Raw genomic sequence first — 20,716 nt, 5'->3', positions numbered from 1 at the left:
TTTAAAATAAACCAATCATGATTTATAAAAGAATCTCTATTGATGATATACTAAAATTAAATCTATATAACATTTAACATTTTATAAATTATATTACATAACTTTATTTGAATAAAAGAAATAGTTGTCAATATTTAATGCAATAGAAAAAACGGTATATTGGTTGTCAATATATGTTTACATTAGGTAACATTATTATGCAAGGAACGTCTAATTAAAATGCTTATAAATATATAAATATCATAACTATATGAAACGAGGAAAGTCGTTCAACTAATAAAATAAAAAATGATGTCTACAAAGAGATCTTTCAATGATTATATATATTTATCGTTTTTAATGTATTTTCTACATATTTCAATAATAACAATAATCATATATTTTTTTATACTCATTATACAATATCTATAAACGATTATATGTTTTTTTATGCGCTTCTCGCGTTTAACGCGGGCTATAATCTAGTATATCAAAATATCACAATCTTAAAAACACATAAAAGTCTATATTTTTTAATTATTAAGTCATTTTTACGGCAACTATATAATAACATATCCTTTCAAATGCAATGTCGTTATTTGTTATTTGGATGAAAATATTTTGAGAAGGGCCTATAAAAGAAATAAAGGTAAGGAGAGGGGGCGATATTTGAAATTATCGCAGTCGGTAGGATCGAGATTCCACCATTATTCGGATCACAGAAGTAAGGAGAAGAAACTCATAAATTGGGCACTCTAATGCAATTTTGTTATGCGATTGACCCTAACGAAATTACAACCTCCCTTCGCTAAAATTTCATGTCCATCTTGCCCTCTCAAAATCTTGGTTCATCGTCATCTTCATCTAATCTTCACGCTCAAAACCCTAATCCCAATCATGGATTCAATCTCCCACAACCCGACTCTCCTTCCCAACCAACTCACACCCTTCAATCACTCCGAATCTCCGGTCCTGTCGATATGCCTGATAAACTCACAGGTTCACCATCCTATTTCCACCTTTCTAATCTTGTATATTCATTCTTGTACGACCTCGGAACCCTAGAATTTCTATCTCCAAAACTTTAATTTTGGGGCCACCATTACGCTAATGTCATTGTTGTGTGAAAGTTATTGTCTTCTTGAATTAACATCTGTTATAATGTGTTTGGGGTTCTTGGTCTATTAGTTTTTTATCGTAATTCTTTTTTGACTTTTTCAGCAGAACCTGCTGCTCCAACACCGAAAACTTCTGGTGGATCTTCCAAAAAGGTAAACTTTCTGGGCGCCATTGATGACCAGGACTATAACTTTATGCTTTTTTCTTTTACTTACAATAGTAACTCGTTCATCACTACAGGTGAAAGAAGACCATAAAGTAAATGGCAAAAAGATCCTGGACCACCAAAAATCTGGCCAATCTAGTGTTGGGTCTTCTCAACACAAAGGCTCCCCTGGAAGCCAGCAGAGATCTCGTTATAATCATCAAGGGGGCACTCAGACATCATCAGGGAGAAAAACACAGGCAGTTAATGGTAATCATTTGCTGAATTTTCACTATGATCCCATTACTCGTCCACAAGCAAGGGTTAATCCTCCAAGAAAATTACCAAAGAGAAAACCTTACAACAAAGACTTGTTTCTCCAAGCAAATTATAAGTTTGTCTTGTTGGATTCTGGCAATCATGCTCCTGAGTCAATGGATCCAGATAAGATGTTGCAGTGGGAAGATATCATATGTGTAATGTACTTCACTCCTCATCCCACAAACTGTCCAATATGTTTGGAAGAACTTTTGTGTCCTCAGATGACATCATGTGGCCATATCTTCTGTTTCCCGTGTATATTAAGATACTTTTTGATGGGAGAGGATGATCATAAACGTGAATCTTGGAAGAAGTGTCCCTTATGTTTCATGATGATATCTTCAAAAGACTTGTACACCATCTACATTGAGAATGTCAAACAGCATTGTGTTGGTGATACCATTGAGTTTATGCTTTTAACCCGCGATAAAGATTCTTTAACACTAAATGCAAAACAGAAAGAAGGTGTCAATTCATTCGACTCCTTTTCAAAGTTCACTTTTACAGTAGATGTTGAACTTTCAGTTAGGAAAGCAATGTCTGAACTCGATAGCTGGCTTGCTAGAGCAGAATCAGGGCTTGTTGATGACATGGAAAAGCTTCCATATGTTTGTGCTGCAATGGAACAATTGGAAGAAAGAAAGAAATATTGGAAGGAACATAGGGATCTTGATGGGGTCAACTCTCGTAATAATGAATCTTTTCATTCGGGTTTGGATTTTAGTGTGGGTGTTAGTGGTTCAGTTATGTCTGAAGAACTTTCTGTTAGTAGGTTGAAGTTGGTTGATGTTAACGAACCTGTATTGAATCAAACTGCTGATGTGGATGAACATGAACCATATGATGGCCAAGATGAAGCTTTATCTTCTTCCTATGAGGATAGCAAAGGTATACAGTTACCTTCTAATGGTTTTACAGATAAGAAGATCAAGGGATCATACGATTTCTATCAGGTAACTTTTATGAGCATCTTATTTGTAGTGCATTCCCTGACAAGCTTCCCTTTTGGTTTAGATTGTATCATTGGTGGCTATGAAACCCTACCCATACATGTAAAGCCATGTAGTTACATAAGTACAAAACAATCCCTCTCATATTTGCATCCTAAGATTGATAAGAGTAAACCTTTATTATCATAAAATTATGTAATTTATAACCTTATGTCTGCCTCAAGTGTAGTAACATTAATTTCTTACTCTCTGTTTCTTTGCAGGCGGCAGATGGTCAACACCTTATACTCCATCCTTTAAACATGAAGTGTCTTCTTCATCATTATGGAACATATGATAATCTTCCTCAAAGGTTGGAGTTTTCATAGATATTCATGCATCAAATTCTGCATCTGTTTCCTTTTCTCCCTTTTGAAACTTAAATTCACAAAATTGCAGGATTAGTGGTAAGATTTTTCAATTGGAGAGTGTTACACAGTCAGAAGCCATGAGGAGGCGATATCGCTACTTGAGCCATTTTTCTTTAACAACCACGTTTCAGGTATGCTTCAAAGCTTGCTTAAATAAAAAAAATGTCATTCTTCTGTGATGATTTTGTCTTATTGTTGGTGCTCATATTTTTCAGCTTTGTGAAATTGATCTCACTGGAATTTTGCCTCCGAGTTCTCTTTCTCCATTTGAGGATGAACTGAAAAATAGGGAAAAGCAGAGGAAGCGCGTTGCCAGAAAGGTGTCTATGTGCTCTTTTATCCTTTTATAACTTTGTGTCATTTATTTATTGCTATAATACAACACAATATAATATATATATATATATATATATATATATATATATATATATATATATATATATATATAATTTTGTTTGTTATGTGGATGATGAGGGCATTTATGTGTTTTGTCCCATTAACATCACTCCCGGTGAATCCAATGAATTCCAAAATGCAGTAGAATCTAAAGGGGTTTGATCTTGAAGCAACAATATTTTAAAGTTAAAAAAAGGCGATAACTTGTTTTACATTTTGATAAGAATTTGTGATGTTTTACTTACTTGAAGGAGCAAGAGGAGAAAATGAAGGCAGAAGCTGCAGCAACAGCTACACATTATGTGGCCATTCCTTTTGATGCACATTCTTGCTTTGATCATTCTCCTGCATTCTCCTTGGATGACTTTGAAGGTACTATCTATCTATAAATGTTGACTTATTTCTTGAAAAGAGTCGAGAGTCAGCACTCACTAACATCACATGTTAGAGTTAGACAATATGCTGTTTGTTGACTTGTGGCACAATCAACAAACTTAAAGTAGGGCCAATATCTTCAAAATTATGTTATATTGAAAGTATAGTGTATTAGTATGAATTTAGTCATGATCTAAATGTATGTTTGGTTTGAACTTTGAAGCTCTGGGAAGCTCTTCTGTAAGTGTAACAACACCAACACCATCATCAAGTAGTCCTCCAGCTGCAGTAGATAGGCCCCTGTTTTCAAATGTTGCTAGGCTTGGTTTTGCAGCAGCACATGATTCTCCTAATCTTCTAAGAACAGCAGAGGAAACTGCTTCTTCAACTGGTAAGCCTTGAAACTCATTGTATTTGTTTGTTGCACATGAACATCTCTCTCTCTCTCTCTCTCTCTCTCTCTCTCTCTCTCTCAGGAGCCAATACAAATCCAAACAAATATCTTCACCCCCTAAAAGATTTATATTACCCTCACACCATAACCGAATCTATCCTTTCCCTCCATTCTAGACTTAACATGTAACAATTCTGGTTGATCTTTTTATAATTGGTATATTAGCAATCTCATCAGATAGTGTTTGGTATGATGGATGGAATTGGAATTAAAAAGAAGTGTTTATTTTGGCTAATGGAATGGAATGTGGACCATTCTTGAACGAATGTGATTCCTTCCAATTTGTTAATCTAATCATGGAATGGAATAATAAAATAAAATAAACCCCATTTTTTTTATTTATGTAATAAACACATCTTTTGTAAAATCAATTACAATTTTTAGTTAAGTTATGCTAATGACTCATTCCATTCTTTTAGATGTGTTTCTGAAAGTAGAATGCTATATAATTTATCATACAGGCTTGCCAATGGGAGGTGCATCATCTTTTGCAAATGTTATATCGAGGGCAAAACCTGTTGAAAGCAACAAGGGAAATGAGATGGGGAAGAAAGGAAAGAAGGCAAGTAGAGTTTTGTTATCAACCTCAGGTGCTCGTCGCTATTGAATATTGATACGCATGTTGGAATTTTAGGGAATTCAATATCCTACTCTAAAAAAGTTAAAAGAAAAAGGCAATTAATTGAGATTTTGTTACGCGGTTTGGTGTCATGGGTGTTGTTGCAAAAATGAAACAATCTACGTTTGTTTTGTTGTAGTAAACTATGCTATATGCTATTCTATCAATCTTGTAAGTTGTAAGACATTAATGAATTGCTATAGTAAAGTAGTAATTGTTTGTATTTGTAAGTAGAAATGTAGAATGCTTGATGCCATTGCTTTAGTTGATTTGTCCATAAATGAAACAGGGTTTAACAACCCCCCAACAATTACCAGCAAACCACTAGCTAATACATTGGTAAAGCTTTCAAGCTATCCATAAATATTTTAAAAAAGGGTTTCAAATATATATAAAAAATAATGAGTTATTGTCGTTGTAGCCCAAAAAACATTAGTATATTGGTTTAAATGGTCCATGGTGATTATTTTTTGCATTTGAAGAGCACGAACTTATGTTTTACTGTTTTAAAAGATCATTTTGGAAAATTTAAAGGGTGACCCAGTGACATCCATCCTAATTAATTGTTTAACAATGCCATGCAATTATTGTGTAGATAAAACGATTCCAACTCATTTACGAAGTTGGTGTGAGTAAATGACCTAATAAACGTTTCAACTTTTTCCTCGACTGTCCCTTTTGTCGTCTTTCTTTTGCTACTTTTTTCCTCGATCATTTGTGCAACTGTTCTTGGTACAAATCCTTTTCTTCAACTTTTCTTCGTTAAAATTGGGCAACTGGATCGTTGCTATGGCCATTTACATGAAGATTGATCTACATTTTGTCAAAATTACTTACTCAGATGGAGCAGAGCAAAGCTTTGATGATGTTGGTTTTGCTAGAATGGACACAAACGAATTCGTGGAGTTCCTTCAAAGATTCGCGAATTAGTTATGCATGAATGTTTATTTTTGCATGCCCGATATTGAGTTCGCTGATGTATTGAGGATAATGGCTATTGACATGGACTACATGGAGTTCATCGAAGTATGGTATGCTCCTGGTTGTGTAATTCCTGTATACATGGATCATCTTGGTGTTAACATACATCAATGGATTCTTGACGAGTAAGCTGAAGTATGCAGTGTTTTAGACGAATTGTCTGGTGTAAATGAAGTTTATGAAGAAGTGCAAGGTGGTATGGATGTTGTCATTGACATGGATGATTTGCAAGGTGATATGGAGGATTTGCAGTTTAGAGGGATGATTTGCAAGGAGATATGGAGGATTTGCAAGGTGCTAGGGATGATTTGCAAGGTGAGCAAGATGATAGCATTGACATGGAGGTTGACATTGAAGCTGATGAGTGCATTCCTATGAACAAGACAAAAAAATGATGAGTTTCTGAGTAAGTTGTGCCCAAATGAGCAAGTCACCCCACATAGTCCACCTCATAAGGAGCCATATGATTATTTACATGAGGATAAGGTAAAGTCTAATGACCAAGCTCTTTACAATGAACATGTTTATTGGAAAAAGCAAAAGCATGTATTAGGTATGAGATTTGTGAGTCCTAAACAACTGAAACATATGATGTTTAACTATGTTGTTGCAAATGGTTATCAGTTATGCTACAAAAAATGATAGTAGGAAACTTTTAGTAAAATGTTGTTCTGGGCAGTGCAAGTTTAGAATGTGGGCTTCTTGGATGAGTGAGGAAAAGTCTTTCCAGATTAAGAGTCTCGTAAATGAGCATAAATGTGCAAGAAACTTCAAATTAAGTTCAGTTGTTAACTATTCCTGGATAGTTAGCCATTACACCACACAATTCTTACAGAAACAAAAAGTTAGTGTCAAGGTGCTTAGGGACGAGGTTAAATAGAAATTTGGTATAGATATAAATATGAGAGAGAGTAGAAGAGCAAAGAAGTATGCAATTGAACTGATTGAAGGAACCCTATTGGAGCACTATGCAAAGCTCAGGTCATATGGTGAGCAGATAAGAAGATCAAATCCAAGATCAATAGTCAAAATGAGCAAGTAGTGTCTTGGATTTGGATTATAATCAAGTTTTGACGTCATGCATGTGATTTTTGTCTTTAAACCCTATTTTTCCCCTAGAATGGACAATGGATGTTTTGGACATGCAAGTCCACAAAACCACGATTTTTATGGTCACTATGGAGTGTGAATCATTTCTGAAAACTTTAGAGGTGCAACTCTAAGGATTTGGTGCTTAATAAGAATCTTGATGCATTAAGTCACCATTAGTGATTAGGTTTGGGAGTTTGGCTTATGGAAGGATTTGAGGGGTAAAGTTGCAAACTTTATCCATCAAGACCATGGGAAGGTCTGGATCTGAGCATTGGAGTTGTTATAGTTAGGAAAAGTAGGACTTAATGGTTTTAGATGTCCAAACGCACAACCACGATGTGGTTGAGGTCACCACGGCGTGGTGACTTGGTTATGACCCGCTTGTTTTGTCGGGCTGCGTCCATGACGTGGTGAATAGTTGAGTTGACTTTGACCTGGATTTTGACCAAAGTTTGATCTAAGGGTAATTTGGGTATTTTGAGTTGTTTGAGTTTTGGTCTTTATGTATTGTGTAATGCCCTCATATTCGGGCTAGTCAATTTAAAGACAATAAGCGTCAAAAATGACTTTTTAATAGAAGATTATTTGGAATGAATAATCTTAACCAAGTTATAGTATATGTCACAAAGGTTCCGTAGATATAAAGAACGTAGAAATCCGACTTATTATGAAGAAATTATGACCCGACGAAGTTTTGCGAAAAAATCGGCACGACGTTGTGTGACGTAAAAAGTGAGTTTGCGATAAGATAATTTTTAGCCTTAGCGATCTAAACAAAAGTCCTAGTATATGTTAAACCGAGAGTGTGCATAAAAATAACGTCCAAATCTGACTTCGTATGAGGAAGTTATGATTTTTCTAAGATTTAGCATATCGGTGCACAACCTGAAAATCGAATTATAGATCAGTCAATTTTTAGCCAAAATGATCTAAATGAGAATTGAAGATCTCATTAATAGGAGTTAAACAATAAAAAGACAATCGAAAACAGGGTTCGTATGTAGAAGTTATGAATTTTACACAGTCGTTAACAATGTAATCTTCTCAGACTGTTAAATTTAAAAATCAGTCAAGAATTAGCCAATTAGGTCAAAAGGAAAGTTGTAGATATTGTCAATACCTAAACGTGGATATAAAGAACGTCAAAAACGAAGCTCGTATGCGAAAGTTATGATTTTTTTTTAAATTGGTTGTTTTACCTGTGTCCGACGCCATGTGTCAGCACCAGGCTTCGCCTTGGTGCCTACGCAAGGCTCACGATGTGAGAGGCCCCAACGACCTATAAGTAGAGGCGCAAATCATCCATATTCTTCACACCTTCACCCTTATTTCTCTCTCAACACTCAAAAACTATCCTTCCCCTTCCCTAGTACTTCCTAAGAGCTAGAGGCAAGTCCCGGAGTGCCAGAAGGCTCTGAAAAGAAGAGATTTCGGCTCGGAAGTTCTGCCCCTGCAGAGCCCGGCTCCTAGCTAAACCTCCTAGTAAGTGAGTTATGCTTACCCTACTTAAAGTATAGCTTATGTTTAGGTTCAATATCGTTATTATGAACTTATAAACAATATATATATTATAAAATATAATATAAAAAGTGTTATTATAATATCTTTTAACTACTCGAAGTACGGGGAATCTGGTTTGAAGGGTCGCATAGGGTTGTTGGATTTTAGAAGTGCTATAATGCCAAAATGGTCCTGCTTTTGGTGTTTCATGTCTGGCCCCTGTCTGTACATAGTGGCTGAAAAATATTGTTTAACACTTATAAAACAATATCGCTCGTAAATAGTCGCGATAAATATTAAAGTAAAATCTAGTGGTAATGATACTAGGTTTCGTCGAAGGAAAATAGAATTGTTAGAAGTGAAGTGCTGCCCGAGTTTGGAATCATCACTTTAACAAGTGAGTGCATAGTTACTTTCATCTTACATACACACGCAGACACACACACACACACACACACACACACACACACATATATATATATATATATATATATATATATATATATATATATATATGAATTATTTAATATACATTACGTGATATGTGTGCATATTATCTATGTTCTTGATATCTATGTTGGATGAACCAAATATACATGTTTTATTTGATTTGAGCTGTATATGTATTTTATACCAATAAAAATATTGGGTAAAGATTGATAGATGAATGATGAGAGATGAAAGATGATATAGAGGAACATTGGCAACTATGGACTTAGTGCCCTATAGATGAACAATGGCAACTGCGCCACAACCTGTAGGTGTTTTTGAACTACGTGTTAACCATATGTACTCTAAAAATCCTAACATCTGCGCCTAAAAGATAATATTGATAGTTGTGCCTAATAGAGAACATCATAATCCCGACAGCTGCGCCTAAAGGATAATATTGGCAGCTGTGCCTAATAGAGAACATCATACAACCTGACAACTGCGCCTAAATGATAATATTGGTAGGTGTGCCTAATTAGATAACATCGACAACTATGGACTTAGTGCCTGTTGGATAAAGCCTGACAGCGGCGGACTTCGTACCTATTCCTTAGGATAATCCTTAAGAATGAAAGAGTGAATGATAGATGATTCTTAGGGTAGAACCTTAAGAAATAAATAATATAATTGGGATGGGTAATTAGGTTAATTGTTTGATGATTAAACATAATAATTATATTATTCTAGGTTGAAAACACTATGTAATCACCAAGTTTCCCAACCTGACCCACTCAGTTTATTTGTATCCAAGATATCGATACGAAGCTATATTACATTGAGAGATTAAAGGAGATGTAAATCACTAGTGTAAATGAATGTAAGGTTTGTTTATGCTTATGTTTCTGTATTGACGATGACATCCCAAAGATTTAATATAAATGAAATACATTTCTTCGGAAATGCTTTGATAATATTATTATCATGTTTTTTTTGGGATAAAATTCCGCAACATATTTCTTTAAAAGGGTACTCTGATTTTCAAATAAAGCATAAACAAATCGGTCTTTTCTACCCGTGAAAATGGGGATGTCACATATTGTAAAGGTGATCGGTAGAGTTGGTATTTGGAGCAACATGAGGTTACAACTATTACTTCTAACTGTGGGGTGAGTTTCCTCACTGTGCCCATGGGTCGAAGGCACCAATGTCGGCTTACTAGGATTTGTTATATGTAGTTGTCTTTGTGACTATTGCATGGTACGTTAGGCTAGGCCCATTGTATGTTGGGTTGGGCCCATGGATCAGAAAGGGCTAGGTCTAATGTATGTTATGTAGGATGCTAGTTGTCTCTATGACTCTTGCATTTGTATGCTAGGATAGGCCCATTATGGTGGGTTGGGCCCAACGTGAGGGCTAGACCCAATGATATGTATGGTTTGTTGGGGAATTCACTAAGGTTTGTGCTTACAATTTTATGGTTATGGTTTCAGGTACCTCCTGTTCGGGAAGGAAGGTCCCAACTTGATCGCAACGCATCCAACCATGTTTCCGCAACTTGTTGATTTTGGGATTGTACTTTGATAAATGTTTTTATTCTGATATACTTTTGAATGATTGAAAAGGCTAAATGGTGCCTATGGTTGAATTAAGAAAATGAAAATTTTACCTTATAATTTTTGGGATGTTACATATAGCAACTTAATGCAATGGCGAACAATGAGTAGATCATTTAAGACAATAACTTTAAGGGTAATACAATAAGCAAATTAATATGAATAATTTACACAACCATTCATGCTAAACATCCATGCCAAAGAATTTTTCATAACCATTCTAAGCTTTAAACGTCACTTACAATACAACATCCAACCTACATGACTTTGATTACAATTTGTACATAGTTATAACCAAAAAACCAACTACAGATTAAGTACAACTTCAACTTAAGCACCTCAGACTGAAGTTCTTTCCTCGACTTAATCAACCCAATTATGATCACACCTTCATTGTTGCACTTTACTTCATCAATCCAAGCTATAAAACTTGAACGGGTATCTTGATTGCAATTATGTTCCTAAATTAGTAAACGTTAAAAAAACTAGGGTTAAAATAAGAAGATGAACAAACTACAATTTACCTTGTTTGGACATGCGTAGAATGGTCTTCCAGGGTTATTGCTAGTCTGCGGTGTTCGTATTATTTTAGTACTTCCATATCCACATTCCATTTTTTTTTGTTATCTTGATTGACAATGGGGAGTATATGAAGGAGAAACAAAGTGAGAGAATGAAACAAGTAGGTAGAGAAGAAGCTTTTGATAGATTTCAAGTATATGGAAATCATTAAAATACCCCCAGTATGAAAGGCACGTGGGGTTCACTAACACAATACTCTTTCCTTCTTCCCACCTAACATGCATTGGAAACATACTTTTTTGGATGTCAGAAAATAAGAAAATAAGAACAACGAAAATGTTACATACAAAACGCCTGATTTGATCAAGCCTTTCATTCATCATTGGAGTGGGGTTACAAATGCATGCTATGAACACGAGTCTTTTACAATCGTCGGCATATATCGCCAAAAAAAACACAAAAGCTACATACTTATATGCTTCATAACCACCCTTTACCTAAGCTTGACAACGAAATGGAGCCCAACCACCAGCAACACGAGCATCCCCGCCATCATGCCACCCATCGCAACACCAACAACTTGAAACTTCATGTCATGGTCATCCAGCTTGTGGTAGAAATTGATGTGGTCCATCCTGCAAACGATGTAGTCTTGTTTAAGCTGGTCCTTAAACGCTAAATTTCTCTTTGGTTATCTACAATCTTCTGACCACATTCACAGAAGATGGAATGGAGCACATCGTAGTTGACATCTTCGTGAGAATTTAAGGAGTCGGTTGAAGGTGGTGGAGCCGACATTAACACTATTTTAGGGTTCTTGTCGGAGGGTGTTTTGGCCGAAAATGGTAAAGAAGTTTCAGGTTTGTTTTGCAACAAACCCCACATGGGTTTGTTCATGTTTAATATGCCCACCTAAACCACCGATTTCCTCAAATATAAGGGTTGTTGGGTGTGTTGTTGGAATTTAATGGCGATAATAAATCCATGCATGTGTGGCATCGATTCGACTCAGTAGTGAGTCTGTACTGACTCATCGGGTTATTTGTATTTACTAACTTGCTTACTGAGCTGGTGACTAGGCAAGGATACCTGCTAAAAGGGGTAAAAGGACATTTTAAAACGGTAAAACAGTAGTTTGTGCCATTCAAATGCAAAAAATAGTCACGAGAGACAATTTAAACCAATATACTAAAGTTTGTTGGGCTAATTACCTAAAAATAATTATATCAGATGGATTATGATACAGAAGTAATAAATTTAATTTTTTTGTCATGTATTTTAACAAAACATATTCAATATTGATTTTTTTTACAAAACTAAAAATAAGATTTATAGATATTCCTAGGGCTATACACGAACCGAACGAACACGAACAAGGGCTTGTTCATGTTTGCTCGTTTAAGTTAGCCGAACAAATGAACAAACACGAGCGAATAAACGAACAAGTTTTCTTGTTCATGTTTGTTCGTTTTAAAAATTATATTGTTCATGTTCATTCGTTTATGTTCGTGAACATATTAAATGAACATAAACGAACGTAAATAAATAAACATATATAAACATACAATATACTAATGTAATCAAACACAATTGAACATATATGAACATAAGAAGGACTTAAACAAACGAATAACATAAACGAACGTTCACGAACATAATTAGACGAACGAGACCATTGTTCACGTTCATTCATTTAACTAAAAAAACGAGAAATTTTGTTCATGTTCATCCATTTATTAAATAAACGAACATAAACGAAATTCACGGTTTCACGAACAGTTCGTCGAACGTTTAGTTCGTTTACAACCCTAGATGTTCCTTTGTCTAATACCATCTTCCATAACATTTTTTGTGTAAAAAACATTTTTTTTCTAAGTTTAAATAGATTTTCAAAAGCCTTATGATACATACACAACACTTTTTAGTTATACACAACAAATTATGTTTTATACAGTTGTAGAATACAATCGTCTAAAACATAAATTGTGTGTGACTAAAAAATCTTGTGTACAAATCACTATCGTGTTCAAAAATACATCTCATATCAATATATCAATTAGCTCTTTATATGTTTTTCTGAAATCGTTTCTTTATAGGAATTTTATAAAATTATAACTAGCTAAATAAATAAATAATTCGCATATAATCTATTTGATCTAATTTTTATTGTGTTTTAAATCATTTAAATTACTTGAAAAGTATTTAAATCATTGAATAAAAAAATCTATATAATTAAAGTAACTAAAAAATTATATAAACTCAAACTTGAAATATTAATTTAAAACTAAGGACCAAAATTGTACACATGAAACATTAACACAAAATTTGTTATATTATTGATATTTGATAACATCATTTTTCTTATGTAAGAAAGAATGGTGTTAGGTTTGAGATAACTTTAAACCAAAAAAAAACACAAATGTTGAGATATTTATTTATTAATATTGATGTTATATTGTATTTATATCTGCTTTGTCATTTATTTTATCTTCGTATAAAAAATTAAAGAATCAGAAGTAGATTAAACCAATCATTTGTAATTATAGTATTTATATTGTTCAACCGATAAGAATTAGGTAGGTTACAATGGTTATTTGTATTTACACGATTGAAAACAATTAAAATCTTGTTTGATATGCGTCTGACTGAGTCAAGTAAGACATTTTTGGCTGACTCGGTCAACTAAAGGTGTTTGATAAACTAAATTTGGGAGTCTTACTCGGAATGCTTAACCTGATCGAGTAAAATGGAAGAAATAGGCAAACTGAGAAAGGGAGAAGGGTTCCAATTGTACCTTTGCCCTACCGAAGGAAGAAATCAACTCCTCCATCACTCGAGTTCCTCTCTCTCCATCAAACGATTACTCTCCTAGTAAATCCGAGCATCACTCATTGATGAACCCTTGTGTTTCCTCCCAAACAGTGGCAATGACACTCCAAGAACTCAGAATCCAGCGAAGAAGGAATTGACCCTATTGGGTTTCTCTCAAATAACCGTGATGGTTTAGATAAAGGTTGGGCTCCCAATAAGGGAAGTCTCAAGATCAAATTTGGGGGGGGGGGGGGGGGGGGGGGGGGGGGGGCATAGAGGATTGGTCAAGAAGGGGTAATGTAGCGTCATTTGCGAATGTAAGACGTTTCTGTATTTTCACCGAAATGGCGAACCATCTCCGGGAAGCCTGTATAAAAAATGAAATACCTTAATTGATAACAAAAAAAAATAGCAAGGATTTCAATGTTGAAGCAAACAAAGAATAACCCAAGCTATGGATGAACTTTTTAACTGAAAAACTAAACTAGAACTGAAATTGAGTGGAACCGGTTAGTAGTATTCGTTCTGATTTTTAGTTCTTAGTTTACAACTTATTTGGTTTTGGTCCGGTTCAGACGGATTCCGGGTCTTTACCTTGTTAGCGAGACGTGATGCTGCGGAGTTGACAATCTTGGCACGTGACAGGACATATAGGTTTCTTAAAAGAGAATGAAAAGGGTGCAGATGTCAGCCTCCTCATCAAGTGAAACGGGGAACAACAAAATGCGATCCTCATCAAGTGCAGAAAAACCATGCTAGGGTAAAATCTTATCAAAATAGAAAAATTAAAGGGCTTTTAGACAAATAACCCATTTACCTTCCTCCGGTCTGCCCTTCTCCACCCCATTGTCAATCGTCGGCGACTCTTCTTCTTCCTCTTCCCCACCGTAGTCTCCTTTCTGACGGGGTTTTCCTTGATCGTCTCTCTGTCTTCTCCGATATGATTTTATACACCACTGCTTTCTGACACCGTTGCTTGTTCCTCTGGCATCTGTTATAATTTTTCACGCACACGATTCCTCATCTTCTGTAACATACAACTCGTCCCGGCCACCGCTTAAAATGGAGGAAACGACGACGCCGGATGGTTCCATCGTAGATGAATCGGAGATAGAGTATGTGAGCTATGCCGGCGAGCATCACTTGCCCCTTATCATGCGCCTCGTTGATGAAGAACTCAGCGAACCCTATTCCATCTTCACCTATCGTTACTTCGTTTATCTCTGGCCCAATCTCTCCTTCCTCGTACTCTCCGTCTACCCTTTTTCCATCTTTTCATTTGGTTTTCTTATTCGTCATCAAATCAAGTATTTGATATATTTCTTCAAATCTGCAGGCGTTCCATAAGGGGAAATGCATCGGAACAGTGGTTTCTAAAATGGGAGAACACCGTAATACTTTCAGAGGCTACATTGCTATGCTCGTTGTCCTCAAACCTTATCGTCACAAAGGAATTGGTAATTTTTGTCATCATCTCTCTCACTTGTAGATCTCAGTTACTTTTTCTTGAAGAAGTTTATAACCCCATATTAATTTCAACATTAAATATCCAAATCCAGATGAAGGTAGTCGAATTTTGTGCTCCCTTTTGTATATCTAGTTTCAGAAAAGATCATATGATTCATGCTAGTAAACTGATGATTAGTTGTATTGCAGCTACAGAACTTGTTACGAGATCCATAAAAGTGATGATGGAATCAGGCTGTGAAGAGGTATTCTGTTCTTAATGGATTCAAATAAGTTTCAGTGTGTTCAGTTTTTCCTGTTCTTTATGATTTGTAACATGCCTTGAATCTTGATACATAGGATAATGATTAGATGCAAAAATACAATGTTTACAGCATGATTACATATCATGATGCCATCCTTTTAAGACTTATCATCTATATGCAAAGAAATAAGGGCTGAATGCAAGAAATAGCAACTACTTTCATTGATATGTGTATTATATCATTCTTTCTAAATGTTATGCATATCATACAAAAGGTATGCAAACATTGTGATCCTATATTAAGCTGCTGTTTTCTTATTGACTTAATAGACTTAAAGGTGACAAGACTTAATCATGTAAGCTATATATGAGTGTTTCTTTTTCAAGACTCTTTGTTATGATGATATATTTTGTTATTTGAAGGTAACATTGGAAGCTGAAGTGACAAATAAGGGGGCACTTGCATTATATGGGCGTTTGGGGTTTATAAGAGCAAAAAGGCTATTTAGATACTATTTGAACGGTGTTGATGCTTTTAGATTGAAGTTGCTATTTCCACATCCAGAATTACCACCTTCCCACCCCTACTCCCACTCCAACACTGTAATGTCATCGGTTCTTGAGAGTTATGAAGCACATGAACTTGGTCCATGAGTGAAATCTAGAACAATTCATTTTCTTTAATCAATGTATAACTGTAATCAAAAGATTCGGTTTTTGTTCCCAATTGAAATGCTTAGTTTTTTTAGTAAAAATATTGTTATTCGAACTGGTTGTACTGTGTTTGACATGTGAAATGTCCCATCAAAAAATGTGGAGCAAGAAAAGAGCGGAACTTGCTCTTGCTAATTAAATTGTTGTATTTTATTTTTGTTAGTATGAATACTATATATAACCAACTAGCTTATATTATATATAAAATTCAAAACAAATTATTGTGTTTTGAATTTTATATATAACCAACTGGCTTATATTATATATAAAATAGTGTTTTGAATTTTATTCTGACCAATGTAATGTTACCATTGCAGTGTTCTTAATATGTTTACAGGATAATCTGAAACGTTTTAAATGTATTGGTTGAGTCATACTTTGGAGCACTCCAAGAGTTTGTTGAAATGTCGATGTGAACTGATAACAGTGATTGAAAAATTGTTGGTCTGAAATTGTTTCCAACTAATGTAGTTTCCAGCTTTGAAGATCTTGCTTTCAATGTCTGATACATGTTCTTATTGGGGGATTTAGACAAGTTTGTTGCTATTTATGGGATTGACCTCAAAGTTCGTTGCTATTGTTGGTGCTGTGTGTGTGTGTATTGATATACATGGTGATGTTTAGTTGCTTTGATTCAATGCCTCCTTAGAAGACTTAAGGTGTCAAGTGCACATGGTGTTGTTTAGTTACTAGTTTCTCATATGCATTTATGCCTAGCCTAATATGGAAATGCTAATAGACTTGGTGTTGTTTATTCCAAAAAAAGAACACAATGTGTGTATTTATTTTGAAAACATTGTGGAATAAAATAAAATTATGTTATTGATTAAAAAAAATTGTCAAACCTAATGCAAAGTTTGAAATTCAGGTTTGCGATATTTTTTGTCAAATGTTCCATCCTCCAAAGCTATAGTAGCCCCTTTTGTTGACAATAGAGAAGCTAGCATAACATTTTCTTCCTACCCTATTATGAACATAATAAATGATGGCTGGAGAAATGGTGGCTGCCATGGCTATGAATAGAAGCTTCATTATCAGTTGTGAAACATCCCAAACAGAGATAGTTAGAGCGAAACACTTGTAAGTGTTAGAAAAGAGAGTTGGTTTATTGTAATAGTTGAATGTGAGAATTGCTCCTCTTACTGTAATTATGTTCTTGTGTTGAATAGAAGAGTTTTTCAATGGCAACAACCGGTATCAGAGCCTCGTTTGGTGTCAAGAGAATTTTTACGAATTTCTCTGTTTTGGGTCAACTTCTTTTGTCTCCAAATCCGTTTTTGGGTACACCATTGGAAAGGCCTCGTTTTTAGGATTCCGAATATATATTTTTCGGAATTTTTTGACCACCAACGTAGGTCAAAGTTGGTCAAATAGTTGTCGGAAAAGTCGCCAGAAAACAGGCTCGCCGGAGAAGAAGCTGTGACATCAGTGTGACATCAACAGCCGACCAAAGTTCCAAAAAGTTGAAGTTTGCTCCTTGATCTTATAGAGTATTGCAGTTTGGTCCCTTTTCTTCCTAGAAATTTCAATTTGGTCCCAGTACTTCTGAAAAGTTTCGGAAAAGTTTTTGTGTGGTGAAAATGTTTCATATTGGTCCTTGTATTTTCAGAAATTACATTTTAGTCCCTATAATTTTGAGACGTTACAAATTAGCCCATACGTTTTCGAGAAAGTATATTTTAACTCGGGAAAAATCTACCCCACCATTTTTGATGCTTCTGAATCCAAAGGAGACCTCGGTTTTATCTAATTGCTCCTCAAAATTTTCGTAAAAAGAATATGCAACTATTTTTGATGGAATTTACAAGTATGATTACGGTGGTACGACTCACACCCACAAATTTCAACATGTGGGTGCCAAGGATGGAAGATTTGCTGAATCTAAAGGGTTTAGTAGAGCCTTTAGAAATAAAAAAAGCCGTCAAACCCGGCACGAAAATAGAATAAGTTTGGACGAGAAAAATAAGAAAACAGTGGCACAAATTCGACAATGGATCGACCACAACGTTTTTCATCATGTCTCTCAAGAGGCAAACACATACATACTCTGGGATAAGCTCGAGAATATGTATCAAGAAAAGACGACATGCAACAAGACCTTGTTGATGATGGCCTTGTAAACCACAAGTTACGAAGTGGCACATCCAGCATATAAGTCAGTTCCAGGATCTCGTAAACTAACGGTGCTGCTGACTGGGTTCTTAAAGATGAGGAACATGCCCTATTGCTCCTGAGTTCTCTATCAAATCATTAGGATACACTTTTTGTGACTCTCAACAATTTTGTCCCTGGTAGCAAAGTGACAATGGAGTTGGTCACAAACGCCCTAATGAACGGGGAAGCCAGAAGGAACGAAGCTGGTAAAGACCAGTCTTTTACCATCATGTCAGAAAACAAAGAAAGAGGCGAACGCAAAACTGGAGGTAGAGGTCAAGGTCGAGGTAGAGGCAGACATGGTCAAAGTAGGGGAAGATCCCACAATCAAGGGATATCACAGGAAATCACGAGAGCAAGGTAAGTCTACAAATACATGGTTCGAAGGTTATTGCAATCAATGTAATTATTATGGCCACAAAAAGGGTGGCTGTGGAAAGTTCCCTACTAGAGTAGCCCGAGATGATCTAGAGTTCAAGTAGGGAGGATGGTGAAACCATGGTCACCATAACACAAAAACATAATTATAATAGAAGGAACAACTATCACACTCAACTATACTATTATAAAAAACTAACCCTTTTTTTCTATCACTTACACTTCAAGTGTTTCTCTCTATCTCTCTATGTTGATACTTCACAACTTATTATGAAGCCTTTATTATAGCAGCCAACATTTCTCCGACCATAATTTATTATGTTCATTATAGCGTGTGAAGAAAATGCCATGCTAGCTTCTCTATTGTCAACAAAAAGGGCTACTATAGCTTTGGAGGTTGGAACACAACAAATCTTCCCCTCTAGGCCTCGTCAAACAATCCTCATCCAAACTATGTTAGCATATAGTTTGTGTTTCTCTTGTGTCACCACCTTGGTCAACATGTCTAAAGGATTTCCATTTATGTTGATCTTTGATAACTTCAACTCTCATCCCTTGATTGCTTCTCTAAGCCAATGATAACGGATATTAACGTGTTTTATGCAGGAATGGTACATCGAGTTCTTACTCATGTCCATGACACTCTGACTATTATAATGAATGATGTACTCTTCTTTTGGAAAGCCTATTTCTTGAAGAAACCAATTTAGCCATATAAGCTCCTTTCCAGCTTCAACGACAACAATGTACTCGGCTTCTGTTGTTGATAGTGATACACACTTCTATAATTTGGATTGCCATGAGATAGTTCCCCCTGCTAAAGTGAAAATGTAACTTGGTGTAGTTTTGAATTACCCTTCAGGTATTGAAGTATCCCCTTGACTACTTCCCAATGTGCTTTCCCAGATTAACTAGATATCTATTCACAACACCGACATCATGAGTAACATATGGTCTTTTATACACCATCACACACATAAGACTTTTTACGAATGAGGAATAAGGGACTGTCTTCATATTTTCTCTTTCTTTTTTAGAATGGGGACAATTTTTCTTATTCAACTTGAAGTGATTTGTCAAAGGTTTCCAACAAAAAGAAAGAATCTACTTTGATGATATTTTTTTGCCAATTGTGAAGATGATATCTATTCGAGTTGTACTCAGATTGGTTAACTGTCAAGATCTTGAACTTGAGTAGATGGATGTGAAAACAACCTTTCTCCATGGTGATATGGATTAATAATTATACATGGAGCAGTTTGATGGCTTTAAAGTCCTAAAGAAATAGTATCTTGTAAGTAAATTGAAGAAGAGCCTTTATGGTCTTAAGCATTCCCCAAGGCAGTGGTACAAGAAGTTTGACTCATTCATGGTAAGTCACGAGTACAAAAGAACAACTGCAAACCACTACGTCTGCCTGAAGAAGTTTCCAGATGGGAAATTTATCATCCTTTTGATCTACATAGATGATATGTTGATAGTGGAACAATATACAACGATGATAGACCACTTGAAGAAGGATATGCCTAAGTTCTTTGATATAAAAAAAACTTAGGCCTAACACAACATATATTGGGCATGAAAATCATCCGTGACAAAAAATCAATAAAATTATTCTTATCACATGAGGATTATGTTGAATGTGTGATCAAAAGGTTCAACATGGAAAATGCCAAGCCCTTTGGTACACCATTGGCAAATCACTTCAAGTTGAGTAAGAAAAATTGTCCCTCTTTCAAGAAAGAAAGAGAAGAGATGAAGACAGTGCCTTATTCCTCATCCGTAGGAAGTCTTATGTATGCGATGGTGTGTATAAGACCAGATATTGCTCATGTTGTAGGTGTTGTGAGTAGATATCTAGTTAATCCGAAAAATCACTTTGAGAAACAGTCTAGTGGATACTTGGATACCTGAAGGGTAGTTCGCAACTATGTTTATGCTACGAGGGAGAAAAGCCAATCGTGGAAGGTTATATATATGTCAATATGGCATGAGATCTTGATAATAGGAAATCTACATCAAGTTACATTTTTCGCTTTA

At 35.4% G+C, this 20,716-nt stretch overlaps 2 protein-coding genes across 3 annotated transcripts; both read left to right on the top strand.

Annotated features, from left to right (window-relative positions):
- The first annotated feature begins 647 nt into the window (after nucleotides 1-647).
- On the top strand, nucleotides 648-4,991 carry LOC111917026 (uncharacterized). 2 transcript variants are annotated; one of them, XM_023912686.2, is made up of 9 exons: nucleotides 648-978; nucleotides 1,204-1,250; nucleotides 1,339-2,517; nucleotides 2,778-2,866; nucleotides 2,953-3,055; nucleotides 3,140-3,244; nucleotides 3,572-3,692; nucleotides 3,919-4,086; nucleotides 4,611-4,991. In XM_023912686.2, exons 1-9 carry the CDS (start codon nucleotides 798-800, stop codon nucleotides 4,754-4,756), a joined length of 2,139 nt encoding a protein of 712 aa, XP_023768454.1. In that variant the 5' UTR covers nucleotides 648-797; the 3' UTR covers nucleotides 4,757-4,991. The 2 variants fall into 2 exon arrangements, with proteins under 2 accessions (XP_023768454.1, XP_023768443.1); XM_023912675.3 differs by having other exon boundaries at nucleotides 1,201-1,250.
- A 9,424-nt stretch (nucleotides 4,992-14,415) lies between these two features.
- On the top strand, nucleotides 14,416-16,284 carry LOC111917017 (N-alpha-acetyltransferase MAK3). The gene is made up of 4 exons (XM_023912667.3): nucleotides 14,416-14,964; nucleotides 15,056-15,176; nucleotides 15,376-15,431; nucleotides 15,854-16,284. Exons 1-4 carry the CDS (start codon nucleotides 14,782-14,784, stop codon nucleotides 16,082-16,084), a joined length of 591 nt encoding a protein of 196 aa, XP_023768435.1. The 5' UTR covers nucleotides 14,416-14,781; the 3' UTR covers nucleotides 16,085-16,284.
- The last annotated feature ends 4,432 nt before the right edge of the window (nucleotides 16,285-20,716 follow it).

This window comes from Lactuca sativa, chromosome 3 (assembly GCF_002870075.4).
Source record: "Lactuca sativa cultivar Salinas chromosome 3, Lsat_Salinas_v11, whole genome shotgun sequence".
Lineage (NCBI taxonomy): Eukaryota > Viridiplantae > Streptophyta > Magnoliopsida > Asterales > Asteraceae > Lactuca > Lactuca sativa.
Note: the sequence above shows the minus strand (reverse complement) of the source record. Positions and strands in the feature narration are given on the sequence as shown.